The sequence below is a fragment of the Ursus americanus genome, chromosome 9 (genome assembly GCF_024610735.1).
Source record: "Ursus americanus isolate L20-20 chromosome 9, mUrsAme1.1.p, whole genome shotgun sequence".
NCBI classification, from domain to species: domain Eukaryota; kingdom Metazoa; phylum Chordata; class Mammalia; order Carnivora; family Ursidae; genus Ursus; species Ursus americanus.
The window spans coordinates 22,938,293-22,955,355 of record NC_142135.1 but is presented as its reverse complement, the minus strand read 5'-3'; the positions used below and the strand labels follow the sequence as shown (position 1 = coordinate 22,955,355).

The window sequence follows — 17,063 nt, the reverse complement described above, 5'->3', positions numbered from 1 at the left end:
TCGGCTTCGCTAGGTAACTAAAAAAAATTCAAATTTAAAAATGGTCCAGTAAAGTTCAAATATTCTTTAAATTTTTATGTGGACCCAAAATTGCTATATTGATTTTTTTACTTTTTCCAGACTAAGCAACTCACTAAATAATATTAAACTTAAATGGTAATTGAAAAAAATTACATGTGAGAAATAACTTACCTAATCTTTTGGTCCTAAAGAGTATTCAAAGATTAATCAGTTTGTAATAAACTATGTAGTTTGTATAAACTGTGGCAGAAAAATTAAACAAGTAGCATTTCAGTCTCATGCAGAAATTAAGATACGATTTTCCAAAATTTTTTAGAAGTGCATATGTCCTCATAGAACTGTAGTCAATTAAGAATATATCGATTCTAGACCTCCTAAGAGATGAGGAGTATGGCAGGGCCGTGAGAAATAGAAATATAAAAATGGCACAGTCCTTCTCTCTCAGGAGATTGCAATCTAGAGAGAAAAATTCACAAATGGCTAAATTATTAGACTTGGTATTTGCTGTTTCTCCCCTATCTTTGTTCTGCTGTGTCTCAAACTTGTCCAAATGTCCCTTGCTTCAGAGGAAAAACCTTACACACACACACACACACACACACACACACACTTCAATGGATCTCACTTTCAGCCCCAGGGAATATCACAAAAATCCCATTCTTATCATCGCAGTGAAATTCAGACACTAAAATCGTAAGGATTAGAAAACTACAGGGGTGCCAACTCAATCCCATGCAAACCTGCCATGTCTGAAGACTCAGCCTTTAATAGAACGACTAAGACTTTTGAGTGATCCTGAATTTGTGCAGTCGATTGTCCTAGAAAGGCAGGACCAATTTGGGCTGGTAAAAAGGACAGATAATTAATGACTCCAAGCTTGTGAGTCCAAATGTAAATCTCAACTGTATTATAACTTCTACCGATCTCAGAGACTTCTATTCACCTATAGTTTGGTTAGCTGTTATGAAGCAAGTTAGGTTCATAAACTCATGATTATAGGAGTTCATGGTCCTGCAAGTTTGGGGGGGGGGGGGAACTTAAAAAAAGCAGTCTAGATATAAAAACTTGAAAGGCTTATTTTAAATAATGGAAAACTGGTACACTCAAGACAGCTCCCTTACTTTTAAATGATTATGCTGTGTCTTTGGAGAATTTCTGAACTTGACTGCCAAAAATTCTGTGACTATCACACAATGAACTGTGGTTGATTTTGAAAAATACATTTTAACTTCTACTTATTAAAATAAAATGAAAGGAAAAAACTTATGATTTTTCTTAATATTAAATCAGTAAATAGACTAGTAAAAAATACATATATATAAGTCTATCTCTCAGATCCAAATTGTTTACAGGAACTAAAAGCCTTGAAGCTTCGAAGATTTTAATCAAGACTTCCATTAACCCCCTACCAATATCGCAGAGACTGTAGGAATTTTAAACAAAAGGGAAAGCAATGCTTTTAAAATGACTTAATGTAATACAGTATTAAGATATGTAACAGTTTTAGCCATTAAACAACAGGTGACATATTGCAAGAAAGAATCTCCCTTTCTTCTCAATAACAAAATAAGACATTAAAAATAAGACATGAAAATGAACCCACGGATTAATTTCAGGAGAAATAATCAGTGAAAAAATCAGAAAAACAATGCATAAAACTAAAACATAATAGTTCTTATATATAATGAATCATTCAAATTGGTATAGTATGTATAATAGCATATGTTTTTAAATGGTATTCAAGAATATTTTTCACTTAAATTTAAAAGTAATGGCCCTGGGTAGAGTTATTTTAACTTCTACTTGAATAAAAGAGTAATTTACATATATATACCATATACATATTTATATAAACCATATGTATATACTTTAAAAAACTTTCTGAAGCTTATTTACATTAATTAATGAAATTATTAAATTCTTACTTCATACTTTGATTAAAACACCCAACTCTGCTCTCAAACTTACTCTTTCCTTTCGGTTTAGCATGTAAATAATAAGACCCTTGACGCATGTGTGTTTCTGTGAATTTCTGAATCCTATCAATTAAAAAAGATTTTGCCATACACTGAGGATCTTAAAATTTGATCTCATAAATATCAATATAGTAACTTTCACTCTGGGGGGGAAGGGGCTCAGCTACTATTTTATCTATCTATCTATCTATCTATCTATTTATTTATTTATTTATTTAGCTGGAGTGACAAAGCTCACCTTCTACTTGTATGCTCTTTAGACTTCAGGACTTTGATTCTTCAAGTTTTCCGAACACCATAGTTCTTTTTTATTTGTTTGTTTGTTGCTTGTACCCCAATCCCCTGGTCCACCCATTCCCATCTATTTAAACTCCAACCCTCTTAAGAGTCAACTGATAAGTAACCTATTCCAGGAAGCCTTCCTTGATGGCTGAATTAAGCAGATATCACATCTTCCTCTAAAAATTTTTAAATAAATAAAATACCACATTTTGTTTGTTTTACCCTATAGCACTTGATACTCCTTTTCTTATACTACAATCATTTTTTTCTGAACACTATCTGCCCTACTATCCCCCATTTGCAAATGACTTGAAGAATCGTGTCCACAGCATGTCCACATTGATATTACTCCTAGAATATTTTGTTCAAACTAGCTTTCAATATAAACTCTACTAAATGAATGTCAATTAATTTATAAGTTATTCCAACTCCTGTATTTCCTATAATTGATGTCATTTCCTGCTATCCATTAGATATTTTCATCTGAAAAAAACAAAGACTAGCTTTATTGTTTTACACTTACGAAACAGTCGACTCTAGAGTTTTGCTAACGATACAACCATTCATCCAAAAGCAATATAGTAAGAAATGTGGACTTTAAAGCCAGACTACATGGGCACAATCTAGCTTGACCCAGTCACTAACTAGCTGGTGACTTTGGACAAGTGACTTTAATATCTATGAGACTCTACTTCTATAAATGAAATTAAAGGTAGTATCTATGTCACGGGGTTATTGTGAAAATTCAATGCGTTAATTACAGACAAAGAGCAGGGTCTGGCCCACAGTGATTATTGATTGTTAGCTATTATTAGACTCCTCTTCCAAACTCAAAGCCTCATTTATCAAAACCTCCCTCTTCTTGGTCACCAAAACATGTAAACTATTGGAGATTCTACATCTAGCATATCTATGGAAATCATTTCTCATTTTCACTATCCTAGTGTGAACCCTTTGTAATTCATACGGTAAGAGATAAGCCTACTAATTAACCTCCCTTGCCCTAATTTTGGATACCTACCCACACCCTTCCAAGTACCCTACGTAAAATGCCACATTAACCTTATTAAAGGTTTGATCAAATTATCCTTGGCTCCAAACTCATGATGGTTCTCCATTTCTTTGTGAAATAATGTTTTTTACATAGCATTTAAGGAAATTTTCTTAACCTATATGCCAAGTCTTAGCTCCCCAAACTACACTGCACATACCTTTTGGTCAAGCTTTTCTATTATCTACATCCTGAAAGTTCCCCAAGCTAACCGCACATTGTTGTAACTACATAGCTTGCCCTCCATGCTGTCATATTCACCTGCTGAAAGCCCATGCTTTTCTCAAAAACCAGCTCAGAAAACTCTTTATGAAAACTATCTTCAGTCATTTAACTGAATGTGATGTGTCTCTTTAAACACCCAAAGTCTTCTGTTGTTCTCTCCCTGTTCCCTTTTATATAAGTCTTATTTATACTACAGCTGTCCATATACCTGTCTTATTACTTATGACTGTATATTACATGAGGGCAGGAATCCTGATTTGTTCATAGTCATACCCTTTTATAGCGTCTTTCATGGTTTCTGAAACCATGAAACTAGAAGATGCTAAATTATCCTTTATTGAATGACAAGATAAGTTAGAGACCAATATGTCAAGGACTAATTCTACAAAGTTGTCTTTTATTTTGGATTTTTATTTATTTCAAGTCTTTTGGAGTCTAGGTTAGTTTGATGTAGTGCACGTTGGTTCTTTGAAAATAAATCTTGAACCCAGATGAATATTAGCACAGTTAAATATAGACACAACCAAATATGTACTTGAGTCACCCAAACAAAACAAACAAAAGGGTATTTTGCTGAAACTTCATGACCTAGAAATACAACCAGTCTCTAGTATTATGAAAGGACTTTGAATATAGCAGTAAGATGCTTGGAAAAGCAAATGAAAAGAGATGGAGGTTAGAATGGTTTTCTACACTTCCCTTTTAATGCCTGATTTTTATTCTTAATTTATAATAAACCATGTAAATGACTTTAAGTAAATTAAAATAAATTCAAATATTTCAAAATAGAGTTTGTGTACCAAATCACTGAGTAACTATTAGCATCAACTTTATGTGTTCACTAAAACATATTAACTTTATGAAGGTTTGGAGATAGCTATATCCCTTGAGACAGTATTATCCATATCTATCTATCTATCTATCTACCTACCTACCTATCTACCTATCTACCTATCTTTACCTTATAAGACTCACTTCAGTATATTATACTATTTGAATAATCTTTGAATACCAAGGTAACTAAGGAATCTGTCTTTCAACTTATAATTGTGAAACAGATTGCCTAATTAGTTATTTGTTGGTGTTTCAGAAATGTACTTTATTCAAACCATCATATTAACTTTTCACCCTATAATAATCTTCAAAGAAAACATTAGGGTTTCTATTTCTTAGCTACCACTGTGAGGTAATTCTAATTACTTAAAGTCAAGAAATGATACTATTTTTCTGTTTCCCAAGAGTATATATACACAGCCTGGTAAAGTAAGTTATACTTGCCAATAAACTCTGCTATTGAGCCATCCCGTAGAGGCACCTGATTATATGGAAATCAATTTTAACAATTTAAAGTTGCAAGCAAGATACAATTATTTAGCTACATGGATATTCAATACAACACTATTTATAATAGCAGAAACTGGAAATAACTTAAATGTCCAACCACAAGAAATCAATAATCATCTTTTCTAGTACAACTAGTACAACATATAATGAAAAACTATGAAGTCAATAAATATGATGTAGCAGAATATATATTAATATGGAAAAATGTTTATAATTTATTATAAAGTAAAACTGAAGGTTATTTAACAATAAGCCTGTAAACCTATGTTCATATGTATGTGTCTACATGTGTAGGTGTGTGTATGTGTCCCTCCAGAAAAGGATGTACTGAAGTGCTGAGCAGTCACTTTCTCATTTTTTCTTATTTATATTTTTGAAAATGTCTATAATGAATATATATATTTTAATGGGAAAGAAAAAGTCAAAAAATACGAATTAACATCCTTTTCTCTTTTTGAGGACTCTTCCCAATTTCTTTATCCATTTCATCCTTTGCCTCATCCTAGGGGCCACCTCCCCTCCCAAAACCCACAGGAACTGAGTGGAAATATGGTCATTTTCATCATGACCACCAATACATCAAGTAAGTCATACGTGAATAATGGGATACTAACTCTGAAGGAGGATAAAAAATCTAAGATAGGTTTATAGTTTTAAGATTTCAGTGGGATGAAACTGAATTATTCACATCCATTAAACAGAGTTTGAATGATTCACAGCCAATTTTATTTTTATAATTGTAATGAAACAGCTGGGATTAGAGTCTATTCATGGACTCATAAGAAATTTGCACCCCACCTACTAAAATTAGTTTCTGCATCCAAAACTCTGATTTGAACATCTGACTGTGAACAAAACAGGCATCACCGCTCAATGCCAAGAAACTGAGGAAATAGACTTTAAGCATGTCATATTCTCACCAGAATTTTTATTTCTCATTGTACATACTTCCTTTTATCATCATACACAAGCAGCCCCTTAATAACATGATTTTTGAATCATGTTTTTTTTGAAACAATTTATTTTGAAAGACTGAGCTTTCTTTTATGAGATAAGCTCGAACAGCTCAAAGAATATAATTGTTGGATTTCAGACGGTACTGAGACAATGCTTTTTTTTTAATATATATAACTTATGGATTCTTAGCCATGAGAAAGAAATCTGATTTACGAATGTGTATATCAAATATGTGATATCTCTTTGGACATCAGCAGTACTAAGTCTAAAATATAAGATTTTTGACTTAATGTTGCCTTAGGTATTAATTCACAGATATGAAAGTTTAAGGTTTTATAGAAAATTGACTTGGCCCTAGAAGTTTCAGTTTTAAAGAGATGAGTAATCATATACTTTAATCTCTATAATTTTCCAAAGGAAACAGTGCACAAGGACTGAATGACTCAGTCAGGGTCACACGGCTAGTTAGTCACAAAGTAAGTCTAGAACACAAAACTTCCTTGCCTCCAAAATCCAGTCCTCTTTCCACTACATCACAAGGGAAGAGTAAAAAGAAAACATGAAATCTAATTTTACCAGAAAATAAAATCCAGTCAAGCCTGAATCACAGCTAGAGACTGCCTATGAAAGGTGGGGACACACCCGCCTCCAAACCCAACTATAACCTCAGCAGCCTGGACATCCTACTCAAAGAATAATTAGGATCTATTTTGGAGTCTTCAGAAATATTTACATCACATATGAACTTGAGGCAAGCTCTAAATTTCAATTTGATTTTAAAAACCATCCTATATTTTTATATGTATATAATATATAAATATATATTTATATAAATATACATGTATTTATATATAAAATATGCATATTATATATATTTAAAATATAAATTATATATAAAACTATAGCTTAAAATTTTGACAGTCATATTAACTGGATAATTAATCTGTAGACCATAGACTGCCTATCTAGACAATCTACATTTTAGGAACCTCTTACTTTCTTTGAGTAAGTTATATAACTCAGCCAAAATAGATGGATTTTCTTGAATTATCAAGAAAGTTTCAGGTTGTAAAGAATGAGGTAAAACAAACACATGTATCTCCTCAAATATGGCCAGCATTACTTCCATTGCACCAAACTTTGCAAAACAGATATGCTTCTAAAAAGTTATAGATAAATGAAGGTGTTTTCATTTTTTAATGTACCAGGAAAGAAATTTTAAAGTTCTATACTGCGTCTTTAAAAAAAAATTATTTTTAAGTGAATCACTCTCTCAAATGTAGTATTTGTACATTTTCAAATTCCCATACATGAGTCTGACTTAAGTTGTATATATAAATGAGATCATGTTTTTCTAAGTGTTAATTGGTAAGAATAGCCTGAAACTCTGTATTTGTGGCATATAAGAAACACAACCTCAATGCTAGTGGAGAAAGTATTCTTGTGCTCCTGTCCTAAGAAATAATAAAGAAAGAATGTTCCAGCTGACATTCTGAAAATCCTATTAAGAAAAAGACTTTCTAACGGAATCAATATAAATATTTCAGCAAAACACAGAAATGAAGATCATTAAATTTCATATTTTAAAGAAAAAAATAACTTCTTCTCTGTTATAATCCCTTGAAGCCCACACCATTACCCACTAAATCTATTACACACACAAGAAAAAGTAAAAACTTTAGAACTGGGTTGAGAAATTATGAAGCACTGAAGAACACTGTCCATGGGACAAATGAAAACAAGGAAAAAGAAAGCAATTTCTTCCCTGAAAAGGGCAAGCCTATCTGAGTTGACTGCCTATGATTCAACTCTGCTTACAAAAATGGGTCCCATAGAGAAATAAATTTCTCTATAAAATAAACTTTGTTTCATATGTAATATGTAAGCATATCATACCACAGCCCTGGCTATTGGTCATATGTTATATACCATAAACATGGTAAGAAACAGCTCTTAAAGATTATTTGCCTTTTCCTTAATTATCTGCATTCGTCATTAAATAAGTCAATTTGCAGCTTAACAGTTAATCCTTCATTGAATATTTCTAGGATATTATTCATGAATGCATTTATTTTGTATTTTAAAAACGACCCATTTAGAGGATAGTGGATGCTGAACATTATTTGTTATCAGTCATGTATTTTCTCCTTTAAGTAAATCTAATTATAAGAAACTACCCTAAGGAAATGATAAAACAATAAAATACCATATACCAAGAGGTTCACCAAAGTTTCTTTATGACTAAAAACTGGCAGTTGCCTAAATGTTTATCAGTAGGCGATCTACTAAACACATTATGATGTAACTATTTCATGGCACAACATGGAGGCACTGAACCAAATACTGTAAAGGTATATTTATTGATGGGAAAGGATGTCCACAACATATTGCTAAATGAAAAAAGAAGATTACAAGAGTAAGGCAATGACCCTATATTTGAATAAAATATATATTTGCATGCATATAAAAAATAAATTAGAAACCAATATAGGAATAGAAAAGTATTTGTGGGTTCGAACTTATGACTGGTTTTCATTTTCTTCAGTGTATCATACAGATACACTTCTTTTTCGAAAAGCATCTATCATTTGCATCATTTTCAACCAGTGATTTTTCTGTTTTGTACACAAAACACACAAAGAGTGTATGTTTAGATGGAACAAATTATTCTGAAGTGTAGAGAGTCCCCCAAGCATTTATTAACAGATGATGGAGAGTCAAAGGAGGCCATGCAATGGTTAACAGCATAGACCACAAACAGCCAGTGTCTAAATTGCATCTCTGCCATTAAAAGCAGTGTGACCTCGGGCAAATTAATTAATCTCTCTGCCTCAGTTTCCTCACCCAAATAAAAAGGATAATAATAGCTTCAACCTCAAAGGGTTTGGTAAGGATGAAAGTTGTTAATTCAATAATAAACTAATGGAAAGGCCGTAAACTTTTAGTCCTAGAAAATGAAATACTAAATTACTTGGCAATCAATTAGAAGTATCCATCTACACTAACTAAATTCTTTATTTTTTTAATGCTTTCATGTACAATTGTTCAAGTGTAATTTCCCCAGGTTTTGTCTTTCACATCGAGAATTCAAATTGGGCAGCTAGGAGATACGCTCATGCTGTCTACTGCATTACTGACTAAACACCTAAAGTTGATTCCCTGAGAACAGATTATTTTATGGGACATTTCTCTATCAAGACTTTTCTTTTTCATGACTTAGTATAAGTCTCAAATACCAAAATGTAAACAAAATATAACAGCTCTAACACTACAGGCAAATGGAATTCAATAAACCACACTGTCACGGATCTCATCACTTTTCTCAAACAAAATATTGTGCTTATTAGAAATCTATTTTAAAAATCTTTGCTTGTATCCAAATTCTCATAAAAGTTTGACTTACAATCACAACTCATCTTTTTGTAAATGTTAGTAGAACTATAAAGTATATTTTGCCTTTTAAAAATATACCTATATATCCTCAGCTTTTTCTGGTTAATCGTGATGTTACAAATAGGTAAATAGTGTATAAAATGGTGCATCGCTTTCATAATTAATATGCTGAAAGTGAATCTTCTCAATTGAGAAACTATCTTTTTAAAGAGGAATGTTAACATGTAAAATTATGTGTGGGAGCTATCTGATCATTCTGATATAAATAATGACACCAACCACTCAATTTATCACATCACCAGCATCCTGTGCTTACAAAAACAAAACAAAAGAAAGATTCCTTTGCCTTACTCCTAATCACAAATAACATAAAAAAGATATGCTTTAAGATAAAGTACTATGGATTTTTTTCTAAAATAAAGTCATATTCCTGGTTCTATTTTATTTATAAATTATACTTAATTACAAACATCTTTGCTTCACCAAAATGAAAGAAACAGATTCTTCAAGCTTTCCTGATATTATTTGCATCTCCTTGAACTCAGAACACAACCAGATGCAGCAGTGTCCTGCTCGCCAAGCGGCCTTGAGTTAACCAGTAGACCATTCAAGCAATCAGTGTCTTTGTGTGTAAATACTTAATGAAAGTTCCCTAAGAGAGTCAAAGGAAAAAGAGGGTAAAGAATATGACAATGGAAACAATATTTACTTTTTTGTTGGCACCAAATAACAAAATATACAAAAATCCAAAATAAAAAAATTTCCTGGCATTTTAGGTAATCAACACTTCTGTTAAATCCGTCCATCAGATAGATCGGACTTTGCCAGAAAAATACTAGATTCACATCAGGCTGTGTAGCTCCTAACTGACACACTTTTGAATCATTCTCCATCTGCTGCTCCTGAAACTTGGGCCACCTTCTATATACTTCTTCATTTCCAACAGCTAAGAAAGAACATTCAACAATGGGTTCCTTTTGGGACCCTGTTATCTCCTGACTCATGCAGTCTGTGAGAAAAGGAAGCCAAGCAAAAGATAGTTATACAGGAAATAATTAACAGATACTGCGCTGAAGGATACCATTTCACAGCAACTACAAACTTACAGCCCAATTCACTAAAAGATACATCTGCTTCCCCGGCTTTACAAACCTGGGCCAGCAGAACTCTGCCAGACTTCACAAAAAGTCTAGGTTACAAAAAAGAAAAAAAAAAAAAAGCTTCCAAAAATACTTGAGCCAATGGAGCTGACTTATATAAAAGAAATTAGAATAAAAGAAAATCCCATTGGTCAAGCCAATAAAACCAAACATACATGTATCAAATTGGCTTTGGTTGTGATCTACCGTCAAAAATGGTATACCAATAGAATAGATGAATAACCGATAAAGAAAAAAAATCCAGCTACCTAGATTTTATTTAATAAAAACAAAATGGTCATGTTCACTGCTACACTTAACTAAGTCAACGAATGGATTGTATTTTTTAAATAAATCTATATTACATTTGAATTTAAATCATACCCTTTCTAACAGGAGGACAACAGAAATTCTTCTATGCAAGGCAGAGGCACAGAGATTTAAAGGACTGTTAATTCTGGATACAGTAAATGGTTTTTAATACTTTATTCAAATATCAACAAATCAAATATCAACAGTTACCTAAAAAAAGAATTTATCAATATGCCCTAAAAACTACAAGTTGGATAACCAGTGATTACGGAGGTATATCCTTCCCATTTTTCCTGGTATAGGCTGTTCTCCTTGGGATTAAGTATATCCATATGTAAATATTCAAATGGAGTTAGAAAAAGTTATATACATAAACATTATATTACATCACTACTACCTGCAGGTAATTGAAAAACTGCTTTTATTTTCATTAAACATGAAGAAAAAAACCAATATCAGACTTTTCCCTTGAAATCATCTTTAGTTAGAAAAAGTTCCTGCGATCTTCTGTCACTAGTTGTAAAGGCATTCAACACTGTCGCTTGTTTGAACGTCTGTTTGGCTGCCAATGGACTGTCCGCAAAAGAACATTTTTGCATCTCAATAGACTGTCCGGTATCAACAATCTTTAAACTATAAATTTAACACCACTGAAGCAAGGGGAAAATAACATCTACTTTGTGCTGTCTTGGTATCACATTTACAAAATGAACAAATAATCATACTACTTTGCACTTATCTAGAACCCTGCATCTGACGATCTCAAATGGCCTGACAAACATTAATTAACTAAGCTGCACAGCACTTCTGTGAGGACGGCAGGCATTTTAATCCCAAGAGTGGGATGAACGGAGATCCTGGGAGGCCCTGTCTTTGACAGTCAGTAGCTCAACTTGGAACTCAACCCTCAGAACTTGGAACTCATCTCCCATAGCCCATGGCTGAAGGTCTCAGCCAAAACCAACTGGTGCAAAACGTACACGTTGAAATGGACAGACTTCCCTAAATAAATTTACACTGGAATCGAAAATCATTTTTCCCCTAGATACAGGAAGAAAGTGGACTGATAACTAGGGTATCTGAACCTATGGGAGAATTAGAGCAGCTGAGTTATTGGACTATGACACACAGATGTTTACCTGGATGTGGATTTGCCATAAACTCCCCCTACACAGTTACCATCTAAACCCAATTATACTTCTGCATTTCGTTAAATGAAAAACTGCATTTGATATTGGCAAAATCTCTGTGCAATTTAATGACAGATGCTTTGTTCCTATTAATGTGGTTATCAGTTAAAAGACAAAGCTTTCTATGTTATAAAACACAATCTAAAACGTCAATTACAAGAATGAGATCTGGAATTTCTTATGCAGGAAATCATAAGACTAATATAGTTGCATTTATATGAGTCTGTCTACAAAATGAATAAATAAATACTTTTGTGTAAATATACATCATAGAAGAAACTGGCCAGAAAAAGGCACACGATTGTACTGTGTTGGGACTACCCTACACTGTTTAGTTTAACAGGAGAAAGGAACATCAAGTTGAATATTTAAAACCAATTAACTTTTGCTTTTAGCACAGAAAATGTTAAATATGTTAACCTCTTCACAGAGCCAAATCTTACGTTTAAATGAAAACACTGAATTTTCAAAACATTTTCAGGAACTTATTCATGTTTATAAAATCCTTCTAGAAGTTTTAGAAGAGTAACATAGTTTTCATATAAACTTTGGACTATTTCTAGCAGAGTCTAAAATCTTTAATGTTTTTTTCCTAGTCATAAAAGAAAAACCCAATGATTTTACAGAAATTTTAGGTAGTTAATACACAACAAAAAACTAATTTTCATAAAGCAATTTACAAGATAAAGCTTATGTTAACGTGCCCCCTGCTATCCTCAAAGCACAGTGGTCCACACAGATCACATACACAATTTAAAATGTTTTGTAACCATGTCAATTCCATACTGGTAACAAAGGAAAAATACAAGACATTCCCTACATGAAATACATAAATGATCTGCTATTGAACACGAAACTAAAAGCCAAACACTTACCTAACCTATGTAAAACAAAACAAAAAAACTAATGAGAAAATATTTCGAAATTTTAGTTCTTCTCTGTGATTCTTATATTTCCTTCCTCACTTTGAGTGCAGCAAAATTTCATAACTGAAACCAGTTAAAAACATGTATCAGAAAGACCAATATCCTCAAACTAACTGTAATTATGTGCTTTTGTGAATGGCCCTAAATACACTCAGCCTGTTCTTTAAAATTTTTCCACTTTTAACCAGCATAGTGTTAAACTATTTAAATTAACATTTTCGGCTGCACAAATCTCTCATGCTTAATTCTCGTTATCATTCTGCATAGTAATCAGTTGATAGTTAAGTTTTTACTTTTAATATTAGAAACTACATGTATAAATGTATTTATAAGTATACTTTATTAAGGCTATACTGTATGCAGTATTTAATAAAATGACTTCTAAAACCAATTTTCCGTTTTTCAAAGTGCTTACTATTTCTAAATAAACACGCCAAATAGCAAGATAATTTCAAGTTACACTCAAATATGAACATTATATTCTGTAGATATACATTTACAGACACCTGTATTTCCATTCACTACATGTAAATTGTATTTGCATATTTTCATTGTGTATGTATAAACTTTTGTAGAACACCTTCACTAATAACTAGACCCCTACAAACTACAAAATTAAAGCACAGTGTTTTTACACCCTCGGTAAATATGATGGTGATACTCCGTTGGGTTTTTCCCTGCTAATGGCAGAGGAATGAACTGACAAGGGTGAATTCGCTATGATAACTCAGAAACACCAATTTCTACCACCACGGTAGAGTTCTTGTCGAATTCACTATTCAGAATGAGCTCTGCTTTTTAATTCTCTTAAATGCCTTAAAAACCTGATCAGCTAAAATATGTGTACATTAAAAAGTTTTTAATTCACTTAGTACACTAAACATTCCATACTTCCTATTCCAAATATCCAATAAAATCAGTGATTCCCAAAAGCAATATTCAAATACAATGAAAATATAAATTCTAAAGAGTTACATTTTACAAAAGTCAAGGAAGAATGATCCAAGGCTTTAGATATGTATTAATTTTGTCATCTCTCGAAATTTAGGAGATGATCGCCTTTAAAGGTCATGAATCCTATGTTAGGAATTTGATTATTTGTAGAACATGGTGAAGCGGTCTCTCGCTGAAGATTTTGTACTTCAGCAGCTAATGCGGAAGAACTGGAGAAACAGTTGCAATGATGCAACAGAAACTCGAAGTCAGGGATTAAGGAAGTGGAGGAATTGAGAAAAACAACTTTTTAGAAAAGTATCATCATGCCCAGTCTGCTCAAAAAATGTAACACTCTCATGCTCAGGTTTTAGACTTAACCACATAAAACATGACTGATCGTTCCAAATTCTTAGTGTACACACACGGTGGCAGAAAAGGTAATACTCCAGAAATGGTCTCAAAGAACCAAACAACCTGGTATCAAATGAAGATGTCACAGATGAAAACGATTTTAAAATGGAAAAAAAAAATGGGTGGGGAGCTCTAGTGCTACGGAGGCAAGGCACCTAATTACAACACACAATCAAGATGTGATATGGAATTTAAAAACGTAAGACACATCATTCCTGCCTTATAACCAGAAACCAAAAGAGCCACTTGAGACCAGAAGAGTCCTGACACGCTAAGAAAATAATGAACATTTACAACTGCAGCTCCATATATATTTATCGGAAAGAAGCTCCCTGAATTGAACACCCTTCTTGAAGGGCACAAGAACTATTTCTCTTCTTTTTAAAGTAACTTAAACAATCAACTTGCACCTTCCCTGCAGGAAGGATTCTTTGTTTCTCCCTGTACAAGGGGCATAGCCTCTTCTGCATTCAAACCCTTCTCTTAGCTCCAGGGCATGACTCAGCCAGGAAAGGAAACAGCTTTTATAATTAACTGTGCACCTCTAAGAGGCATTTCTCAACTCCACTAGAGAACCTGAGAAGCACAGATAGGCTTCAGAGAATCTGCAGGAAATGAGAGTAGAGAAGCCATGCAGACACTGGAAAGAGAAATTTTTCTCTCCAGAACCCATCCAGAGAGACCTCAGTGGTCTCTGACCTACAGGTCAAAGCATTGGGCTGGCTGCGCTCAGTTTCCTAACTGTCTCTTTTGTAAAGGTTAGCAGCTTCTGATCCTACCTTCTAGGCACCAACAAAGCGTCAAAATCATGCAGAAAGCCCAAAACTTTCTCAGAGTCAAGGTGAAATGTTGAAGCAGTGGTGCCTTAGGCAAAACGCAAGCGTCACTGACTGAGAGTTCATGAATTTTCAAAATCTAAACTATTTCTCGACACTGCTACATAGCATGAAGAGAGAGAGCAAGGATCTCATCGTTCTCAGAGGTTTTTTTGTTTTTCCACATGGGACTATGTCTTTCCCCCTAGAAAGGCCTGATCATATAAAACGCGTGCGGGTCTTTCTCTTCTTTGGATGTTCTTCACACCATTCACACTTAGGTCTATCTCATTTTTCCCCTCTTTTTGGTAACTAAACAACAACAAGCATTGTCATTTGCACATAAGTATATCGTCAGTTTTAAAAAGCTACATTTCCGTATTAACCTCTCACCATGGGCTTTGGATTCCTAGTGATTTAAATCTCTGCTAATTTCCTTGTTAACCAGCTACAGTGTCACACCACCTTAAAATTTAAAAGTCATTTACCTATTTTAATGTAACAGATGTGCAATCTTCTGGGATTCTGAACCTCCCTTCTCCACACGCGGTCTCGCTGTTTTGCATAATCACCAGGAATGATTAACCAACATTCAATGTGAGCTAAGAGCAGTGACGAACAAGTGATTGCCCACCACCGCCGTATCAAGGGCGTGTAGCGTACACACAAACACACATGAGCTACTTTCTACTGCTTCGGCCTTGTGAGTATAAATCCCCAGACTGAGACAGATCATTTAGTTTTGGTTGGTAAGACTAAATGATACTCAATCTAGAGAATATGTGTCTTCCCGTTTTCCCTTCAAGATAGGTAGATTATTTAAAAATTAAACCTTCCTACCCGTAACAGGGACTGGGATTCATCCTTGGACTTGTTTTCTCCCGACGCAGGATACTGCTGGGTGAGGGTCCCCGACTTCTCTCCGCCAGCGGGCACCCCCTGCAGGAATCCCTTGGTCTCCACAGCCAAGCCATAAAGAGGTCGCGCCAGATGGGCAGCTTCGACGTTGGGGCTATCCCTTAGAGTCTTGGTCTGCTCTTGGGTGCCGGACACGGGCGTCAGAAGCCCCAGGCTTGCCTGAGTATAGGATGGGCTGCCTCGCAAAATGTCTGCCCCTCTCCAAGTCATGTTTCGAAGGTCATCACTTGAACTCTCTGTCCAAACTTTCTCCTTCAGCCCGTCCTTATCTTCCACCTTCTCTCTCTTCACCACACTCTCAGAAACTGGCTCTCCCATTTTAGAGTCTGGATTGAGCAGACTGTAGACCTTGAGGTCAATTTTGGGCTCCTCCTTGATGGTGGATACAGCATGACCGTCCTCTTCGCCATTGGCTGTAGTGATGTCCTGTTCCTGGCAGTGAACAGTGTTGAAGTGCTCCAGTAGTGACTGAGTATCAGCAGCTGTAAAACTGCACTGACGGCATTTGTAGCAGCTGTGTGCTCTCCTGGAGAAGAAAACAGTCATTAGAAATCTAGCATTCGGAAGGGCTTTAAAAAAAACACAACAGTCTTTAAGGACCTGAATTTTATCTCATGTAAAGTAAAAGGTAAGACAAAATACACTATTCCCAATACCCAGAAGTTGGAATGTAATTAATTGGCATTTTTGGTTCCATATAAAGAATGTGGCATTCCCTTTTGTTAGATTAACTGTAGCAGGTAGACACACACATACACACTAATGTGTACACACTCCAGCCAATTCACATTGGAACTCGGTTGGTTTCTTATTGAAAGACTTGCTCTGTTCACTTTACCGTGGTTGGATAATCAACGATTCTATGTTATTTAACAGACATATACGTTTTTACACTGATTTCATCAGTAGACTTTTCACTTCCTGTTTATTTCAACTAAATCGACATTTTTTCATCGTAAGTACGCATGCATCTCTACTGTTACTTTATACAGCATTTACACATATTAAGTTCTACTTGATTAGTGTTCTTTTCCACATACAATTTAAGTCAATTTAGTCAATGAAATATGGTTGACTGATCCACATAATCTAGTAAATAAAATGTATTAGAAGCTCAAGATTTTTTAGGACAAATTCTATCTATCTGTGAGGCTTTAGGAATATTCA

The 17,063-nt window shown here is 34.1% G+C and overlaps 1 protein-coding gene across 5 annotated transcripts in view; it reads right to left on the bottom strand.

The window, feature by feature from the left end:
• TRPS1 (transcriptional repressor GATA binding 1) overlaps positions 1-17,063 on the bottom strand; it is a 251,595-nt gene that overhangs the window by 156,833 nt on the left and 77,699 nt on the right. For all 5 annotated transcript variants that reach the window (XM_045805763.2, XM_045805764.2, XM_045805766.2 and 2 more), the window contains one exon: positions 15,819-16,422. In XM_045805763.2, the coding sequence (XP_045661719.2) occupies positions 15,819-16,422 (604 nt within the window). The remainder of the gene's footprint in view (positions 1-15,818; positions 16,423-17,063) is intronic.